This window comes from Tachysurus vachellii, chromosome 5 (assembly GCF_030014155.1).
Source record: "Tachysurus vachellii isolate PV-2020 chromosome 5, HZAU_Pvac_v1, whole genome shotgun sequence".
In the NCBI taxonomy this organism is placed as follows: Eukaryota; Metazoa; Chordata; class Actinopteri; order Siluriformes; family Bagridae; genus Tachysurus; species Tachysurus vachellii.
The window spans coordinates 9583212-9592319 of record NC_083464.1 but is presented as its reverse complement, the minus strand read 5'-3'; the positions used below and the strand labels follow the sequence as shown (position 1 = coordinate 9592319).

Genomic DNA, 9108 nt, shown 5'->3' with positions numbered 1-9108 from the left:
AGGACGTTGATTCTAGACTAGTTGATACTAGATTGCATGATGATACCATGCAAGAAATGGTTCTGTAGTGGTGCCTTTCCATAGGATAGACGCATAGCATATTGTAGACCGCAATGTAAGTCTACATGTACAATGTGACCTATATTTCAAAAACCCCACAAAAAACTGTAGTTAATAAAGGTGTAATGCAGTCAAATCGGATAATAAAACGAGCACATCCCTTATGTTAAATAGAAGAGGACTTTTCTACAAAGATGTACCTGAAGTATGTACTGCACGTACACACATACATGGGAAATGGGAAAATGTACAGATGTGGATCTTTATTAGCTCATTAATTCTTGATATTGGTTGTGCAGTGATGAGTATGCAAATCTGGCACTTTAGGAGCTACATTTTGCGATAAGACACTAAAAGTCTCATATCAACACCATATGTGATTTAGTTCATTGTGGCAATCTGCTTGTAAGCGTTTTATTTATTAGAGATAAAGCTTTGTTTATTTAAATCCCCTCCTGTTTTTCCCTTTTAGCATACAATATTCCTTCCAGCATCCCTTCAGGCACAAGTGTGTAGGACCTTTTATGTGGCTCGACATTATTTGACTCCAGTACCTAAGGATTGAACCTGCTGTGGTTTCTGGATGGGAGCTTGTCTTTGGTTATGAAAGCACGGTGACTTAGTGGTTAGCACGTTCGCCTCACACCTCCAGGGTTGGGGGTTCGATTCCCGCCTCTGTGAATGAGAGTGTGTGTGATGGGTTGGCACTCCGTCCAGGGTGTATCTTGTCTTGATGCCCAATGACGCTGAGATAGGCACAGGCTCCCTGTAACCCGAGATAGTTCAGATAAGTGGTAGAAAATGAGTGAGAGTGAGTGAGTGGTTGAAAATCTTATTGTTATAAAGTGCTTAAAATTTTCTAACTGATTATGACGAGATGACACTTCCATAATGTTCTACATGATACCGTTATCTACAGCAATTGTTTACTGTTACTGTAAATTCAGCAACCTGTCACTAACAACACTCAATCAGCTTAACTGAAAAGTATAGATATTTAGATATTTATTTGAACCTTGAATAATTGTTGCTGAGCTGCTGAATATTTTGATTCATTATCGCATTAGACTTCTGTAAATCACAAGGTGGATTTCTCTGCACTGGTCATTCATTTTTCATGCCAGTTTGACAAAACTGGCCTTATAGTATATTGTAAAAATTAGAACAAATTAGTAAGATTAGCTAACAGTAATTGTGTTGGTGCAATATGGGCTATTGAGTATTGTATAATACTCAATATGTTGAGTATTTCAGAATCTGCTGATCGCCTGGGATTTTCAGTCACAAATCAGAATTGTGCAATGGTTAGCTGAGGTTCTGCAAGCTGAAACACTTTGTTGATGAGAGAGATTAGAGGAGAATGACCAGACTGTCCTGAACTGATAGGAAGTATAGTACATAACTCAAATAAACACTCTTAAGAACTGTGTTGAGCAGAAAAGGATCTCTGCAAGCACAAAACATCTAACCTTTAGGTGAATAGGCTACACCAGCCATAGACCACATAAGATTTCACTCCTGTTAGCCAAGAACACGAGTCTGCACCTGTCATAGACACAGACTCACCCAACCTTGAGAGGTAAAGACTGGACAAAAAACTGTCCAGTTTTGGTGAGTCTGGGCACATAATTGCCTTAGATTTCTGTCAGGACCACTTTGTCAATGAAGGTTTATTGCGAGCATACAGTTAGCTTTGGCGGGATGGTTCTGTTCTGGGAGAAATTTCCCACGCACCTGTCTGTGCGCATGCAATTTATGTAAGCGGGGAGGCAGCGCTGGGGAATAAATAGACCCCCGTTATTGCGCAGAATCAGAACCGAAATTGTACAGGCTTGTTACATGTTTTGAAAATGAAAATGAAAATAAAGGGAGAGGGGGTGAGAGGAGAAGGGGACCCCCCAACATAACTGATGCGTAGCGCCGTAGGTCCGCTAATCGGCGTCCGGGGGGGCGGGCCATGCGTAGACAGCCGGCAAACCAGTATCTCGACATGGCTTTGCTCTCTTCGGTTATAAACAGCGGTTTGTCGGAACGTGTGTGAGGGCGAAGGCCCAGATACCGGGACATGGAATAAAAAAGGCAGAAATCTGTATTAGTGCGAGCAATTGCGACGGGAATACCTTTAGAATCTTTGTCAGATTTTGAGTGCTTTAGAAAAATGGAAAAATAATGTTCAACAAGGGTGATATCAGACACCGTGAGGTCATAGGAGGCGTCAAAAATATTATTGCATGTCGTGAATTCACCCACCCTGAGGAAACCATAGAAAGCGCACAGAAACACCGCTTCCAGGAGAGAATCCTCATAAGGACTAAAGCACCCCTGTCTCAGTTTAGTAACCATTTTTAACGATAGGTAGGGTGAGAGCAAGTTGCTTGTCTTTGCCTTTTAGTGTCCCTTTTTTGATGCCGTTGAGGAGCAGGCGGATAGATGGATGCCCCAGCAGACTGCAGACGGATGGGTCCAAGCATCTTAGTTGGAATTGGATGCCTGAGACTTGGCTTTTAATGGAGGAGGGTTGCATTTTTTGTGTTTGAAGACAATGCATGATATAAGAGCTCACGATTGCGATGTTGACGATCAAAACGGGGGCTGAAAAAGTAGCGCTGAAGCTGGTAAAGCGAAACCATGCGGAGTCATAGACCTTTAATGTGGATTTGGCTATACTTGATCTCATGTACAGTGAAGCTGCGGAAAGGTAAGATCGCAGAGTGGAGCTTAGTCGAGGATGGTCAGGGCAAATGCTGGGCAACGCAGGCTTGAAGGAGAGGCATCTGGGCACAGTGCTTTGAACTCCTGAAATTTAAAACGAGACAGACAGTCAGCTATTTTATTGTCAAGGCCGGGTATGTGAGCCGCGCGCAGTATGAAGTTGCTGGTAATGCATGTCCACGTAAGGCGCCTTAGAAACTTGTTAATGAAGAGGACTGAGGAACACACTTTGTTAATGATGTGGACAGTTGCTTCGTTATTGCAGTACACGAGAATTTGTTTCCTGAACCACAGGTTACCCCAGAGGATGCACGCCTTGACAATGGGATATAATTCTAACAAAGCTGTAGAGAGAGCATTGGGGGGAAGAGTTGACAATTCTTTTGGCCAAGAGCTGGCGAACCACTGATTATTAAAAAGGCCTCCGAATCCTCTTGAAGGAGCGACGTTGGTAAAGAATTTGAGCGCGACGGAAGTCTCTACCTCATCGTTGTAGAAAAAAGAAATTCCGTTCCATCCTGCGCATAAGAGGGACCAGAAATGCAGTTCGGATTTGCAGCCTGCATCCAACTTGATAGAATCGTGCAGATTCTCAGCTGATTCTGAAATGTCAAGGAGCCTAGAAATGAAAGCGCGACCTTGCGGAGTGATCCACATAGCGAAATTTAGATGTCCTAAAAGAGAAAGCAGTTCTTTTTTTGAGATGCAGTCACGTTCCAAGGTGTCTTTCATGATTTCCCTAATGTATTTGATGGAACAACTGTTTTTTTGTCTGAGAGGGGGATGGCCAATTTTTTGAAGGTTTCTTTCAAAATGTTGATACTTCGCTCTGGTTGTCAATTTGGGTAGTCGACGACGAGAAATCGTCTAATAGGTGGAGGACGAATGGCAGCTTGCAATTATTTAGGAGAATCTAGCAGAGTGCTTCCGATAAAGTAACGAAGATGCGCGGGCTGCTACGACAGCCGAACTTGAGTCTGACGGAAAAGTACTGTTTGTCACGCCATTGTACTCCGAACAGGTGCCATTGGGATGGAAGAAGCGGCATAATTTTGAAGACGTCTACGATGTCGGCTTTGCCCAGCCAAGCCCCGTTTCCGGCTGTTTTGATGAATTGGATAGCGTTGTCGACCAAGGCGTAGAACAGGGAAAAATTGGGGAGAGGAATCAGGCTGTTAATGCTTGGGACATGTTCGATGTTATGGGGAGCTGATGAGTCTATGATTAGACATTTTTTGCCAGAATACTTCCTTGTCGCTATGCCTAGAGGGTTAATCCTAAAGACTGAAAAGGGGGGATTATCGAAGGGGCAGATCATATATCCTTTATCTACCTCTCTAGCCAAAAAATTATCAGGAACTACTTTGGGTTCTTTGAGAGCGGACTTGAGGTTGTTACAAATGTAGGAGTTGAGGGGATGCATTGTTAGACCGGCCAGAAAACCTTGAATGAGTCAAATAATGAACAAAACAGCGGTTAGGATGCTTCTTCAGTGCTTTGTTGGGTTCCTGGATGTTGACAGGCGTTGGCTTTACTTTCTCTTTTTGGAGGGAGCGTGCATTCTCCGGGGACATACGGACTTTGGATGCCTGTCTCCGAAGTAGCTGTTCTTCGTCTTTGGCTTTAGGTGTGTGGTCGGCCGAAATAGTGAATTTAGTGGATCTCGGGCACAGAGAAGGGGTGTGCGTGAACGCGCCGGATAGAGAGCAAGACAGTGCGCGATGTCCGGTGAAATGCCTACTAATGAGTGCTAGGTCCACGGCCAACCAATCCAGTCTTTGGTTAAGCCTTTGGATGTACATAGCTGACTTGGCCGAGAAAGATTTATGGTACTCGTAGAAGAGAGTCCTACCGTAGGTCATAGCAAGGTCTGAAATGATTGCTAAGTAGGTGTCGAGTTCTGCCCTGCGCTCTGGATACGTGTCGCAGATAACGTCTCTAAAAACACAGAAAGCGACGTTGAACTTGGGCATAGTTAGACAGCCTTAGGTCGTTATCTTTTAGGAATACGGAAACGTCCCCCCAGTCGACCATATGTTTTTCCTGGACTTCGGAGCACAACAGGATCTTAACTAAATTATCGTCGTTACCTACGAGGATCTGGGTGCGCAGATGGGGAGAGATGGCGGCAGCAGGTGGAAAGAAGGGAGCGCCGGCGGTAGGTGCTGAAAGGGCCGTTAGTTATGTCCCGCGCGGGAGGAGATTTAGGTCCATGTTGGCTGGTGAAGAGAAGGCGGAAGCATCGAGAACCGGTGGAGCGGGTGTTGTAGACGCGATGGCCATGTTGGGGACAGATGAAGGTAGATTTTCCAGTGCTTGGATCCTGGTGTCGAGATTAGAGAGGGATAGATGGATGTTCTGTCAACACGGGATCTTCTAGGACCAGTGAGGTGATATCAGGTCGAACGGTCCTTCTTTTTGGAGCTGACAGGTTGTTTGCACGTAGACAGTGTTTTCTTTTTGCGGTGGCCTTCTTGGGGCCGGAGGTAGGGGTAGATTGGGTCGAGGTATTTTCCAGGAAAAATTTGAATAGTTGGCCATTATCGAATCCGAGCGGTGCCTGGAGATTTTGGCTGAACAGGGTTGCGAGGATTTTTTTCGACAGGTCATTCTATAATCAGTGGAGGTGTTTTATAGGCCAGCTAAGGGCTTCTGCGGACCGATGGGCCCTGGGGCTTTTCCGTAGGGCCCGGGTCTTCTTCTTCGGAGCTCGGATCGGACATGGTGAGTAGTATGAATATGACAGGGAGCAGCGTTGCTAGGTTGGATCGCAGCAGGGGCGATGCGCAGGAGCGGCTCGAAGGTGAGGATTTAAAGGAGGGGAAATTACGGAAGTCGTACCGGATTTGTGCGCGTCGTGGACAGCTGATTAGCAGACTACGTGGCCTGCCTGAACTAACACGATGCTTGATTTCTATTCTTGGCTGACAGGAGTGGAACCCAAAGTGTGTTGTTCCCCAGTGTTTTATGTTTTGTGCATACTGAAATGCTTTTCTGATCACCATGGTTAAAAAGTGTGATTTATAAGTTATTATATCCTTCAAACCAATCTGGCAGTTTTCCTCTGACCTCTAATCAACATGTAATTTCCTCTTTCTGTCACTCATTCAATGTTTTTAGCTCAAACCAGCCATTCTGGTACCAATATTAATGACAAGCCACATGTTTGATGTGAACATTAACTGAAGTTTTTACCTGTATCTGTATCTGTTTTTATTTATTTATTTATTTTTTGCATTGTGCTTCTGCTACATAAATTTACATGTTTTTAAAAAAGTGGTTGTCATTGTTTATTGCAGATTTGCAACATCTATGCTTGATGCTATAAAGAACCACTATGTTCTTTGCATACTATGTTATGTTTGTGGATTCATGAATTAGATTTTTATGAGTGTCATGCTGCTTAGGAGAAAGGCAGGATGTGAAGACTAAAGATGAATTCTGTCAAATTCATGTGTAATTCTGTATTTCAGTTTTCAGTAGGGAGTCTACAGAGATGAGTTAAAAATATATCAAACAAGCTTCAATCTGCCAAGCTTCAATTCTGCCAAGTTAGGTTAATGTACATGCCTGTGTCCTGTCCAGTTCTCAGTTTGTTGTAAAGGTCATGCTCTCTTCTAGCACAGGCTTCATTCCTTGGCATCAGCAGGGGTAATTTAACAGTTGTCATACTTTATGTGGTATTAAACTGAAGTGCTTGCCAGAGTTGGTATTCTGTTAGGGATGTTGTGTATGTCCTCTCAGGACACCTGCATAGCTGCTTTATTTTGTTCCACACTATGCTTTGCAGGAATGATGGATGTGTAGAAGAATGTATTGCTTCTAACCTGTTTTCTGTGCTGTACAGTAATTCATCTCAAATGGTCCCTATAAAGTGCCTGTGGAAATAAAGCATGTTACTTGTCTGTGGATGGGGTTGAAACTGTAAAACTAGAAAAGCAGTAGGTGAATAACATGCTGGAGTCTGTGGCCAACTATTTACTTCTTTAAAAAGAAAAAAAAAATTACCTCAAGAGAGAAAAACCCAATGACCTACAAGTCATCTAGATGTAACTTTTGAAATGGGAATGTATGTGGAGTGGTGGAGCGCTGGAGAAGTGTATGTCCGGAACAGGAAAGGCTTTCTACTTACAAGCTTCTTTCCTTTGAACCAATACAGAGCTTTATTAAAGTATTAAGGAAAAACCTTGAATTAGACAATTGTCTCTAAATTAAATGTTTAAATGTTCTGAACAGTTGACTACATATGCAAACTCTATAGCATGACTAAAACTACACGTGACCTTCATACTCATATGCGGTTCATCCACAAGCTATTACAAGGACACAATTGTTTTAAAAATGTTTGTAATGTAGACTGTAGCATTATGATTTCCCATCACTGGAACTAAGAGGCCCAAACATGTTTCATGACAATACCCCTGTGCACAAAGCTCCAAGAAGACATACAGTAGTGTGCCAAGGTCAGTGTCCTGAGCCAGAGCCTAACCCTGAGCCCAAAGCCTGTTCTGATTGAACCCTACTGAACACCTTTAGGATGGTCTGGAACACTGACTGCATGCCAGATCTCCTCACCCAATATCAGTCTGATCTATAGCTGAATGATCAAAAATAAAATCACAAAATCAAATCCCCACTGCCACGCTTGAAATCTAGTGGAAAGCCTTCCTAGAACAGCAGAGGTAAGATACTCTCTCTAGATGGAACTCCCCATGTTGAATGGGATGTTAAACAAGCATAAGTTTGATGGTCAGGTGTGCACAAACTGTTGGCCAGACAGAGTATTCAAATACATGAGATTCCATGGATAAACTAACACGATATGTCATGTCTCATGTAATACTCACCAGCTTTCTGCTTTTCATTTTAATACATTTTGGTAGATTCCCTAATGCAGAGAAACTTATATACAGTACAACTGTGCAGTTGAGGGTTAAGGGCCTTGCTCAAGAGCTCAGAAGTGGCACCTGGTGATCCTGTGATTTGAACTCACAACCTTCTCAAAGGTAGTGCACCACTTTTACCACTGAGCTACAAGTGCTCTAGATAGTGTGACTTGATTTGACTGAAATATTATATAAGGCAGGATTGTTTTTATATTTAAAAAAGTTTTATTTTCAGACATAACAAAACAAAACAAACAAAATATGTCTATGAGCAGTGTTAACAGTAAAGGTGCACTGTTGTAATTGCAAACACAGACAGAAATAAATTCATTTAATATGTAGTGTTTACAGACTTGCGCAAAAATGTGAAACTAAAATTTGACTATAGATTAAATTCAATAGAAAAACTTTGTTGTCTTGCTTTTATTGAACAGCATGTCTGCGAATAATATTTACAAAAGGTTTATTTTCAGATTTATATACTGTATACTTTGCGGCCTATGTGGCTCTCCATTGGAAAATCTTTAGTCCTTGTCTTCTTGAACCACTGCTATTGCGGCATTTAAACATATTTTGCATTGTAATGTATGTCAGTATGATGTATTGTTTTTGTAGGAAAGTGAAATCCGAAAGTGGTGGACGGCACTTTTAAGGATGTCAATTTTAAGGTTGCTGTCAATGCTGATGGTCTTTGCCTACATACATTGTACAGAAAAGGAGGATATTCGAGCAGGTATGGATCAATTCTGTCCATTTTCTATTAACAGAATAGTGTGTATGTGTAAATAAACTATGTTTCATTGTCTAGTATGTGTTAATTGTCACCCATAAAAGTTAATTGTCAGCATAAAACTAATCCTCTTCATATCTGATGTTGTGTAGGTTGCAGTACAGCTGCAAATGATCTTGTATATATAATTGATGGATCCTGGAGTGTGGGCTACAAGGACTTTGACACTGCCAAGCGCTGGCTTGTTAACATCACCAGTGGCTTTGATGTAGGTCCCCATTATTCCCAGGTGGCTGTAGTGCAGTACAGTGACACTCCTCGGCTAGAGATCCCACTTGGTGCTCATCAACGTACCCAAGAGCTCATCAAAGCTATTCAGGCCATCCGTTACATGGGAGGAAACACTCAGACGGGGCGTGCCATCAAGTTTGCAGTAGATCATGTGTTTTCTTCATCACAGCGCAGTGACACCGCTAGGAATCGCATTGCTGTAGTGGTAACTGATGGGAAATCTCAGGATGATGTGGTAGATGCTAGCGTAGAGGCTCGAGCGCAAGGAATCACTATATTTGCTGTGGGAGTGGGCTCAGAGATCACCACCTCAGAGCTGGTGGCCATTGCTAACACCCCATCCAGTTTCTATGTGCTATATGCACAGGACTACACCACCATTGATCGCATTCGAGACTCTATGGAACAAAAGCTTTGTGAAGGTGAGGC

General features: G+C 42.8%; 2 protein-coding genes across 2 annotated transcripts in view; one reads left to right on the top strand and one right to left on the bottom strand.

The window, feature by feature from the left end:
* Window positions 1-2778: 2778 nt before the first annotated feature.
* LOC132845438 (uncharacterized) lies at window positions 2779-3504 on the bottom strand. Its single transcript, XM_060869405.1, has one exon. The coding sequence runs from the start codon at window positions 3502-3504 to the stop codon at window positions 2779-2781; it is 726 nt and encodes a 241-aa protein (XP_060725388.1).
* Window positions 3505-4894: 1390 nt separating this feature from the next.
* si:dkey-225n22.4 (collagen alpha-1(XXI) chain) overlaps window positions 4895-9108 on the top strand; it is a 46585-nt gene continuing 42371 nt past the window's right edge. Inside the window, exons 1-2 of the mRNA XM_060869404.1 lie at window positions 4895-5072; window positions 8541-9101. Coding sequence (XP_060725387.1) covers window positions 4895-5072; window positions 8541-9101 — 739 coding nt within the window. The remainder of the gene's footprint in view (window positions 5073-8540; window positions 9102-9108) is intronic.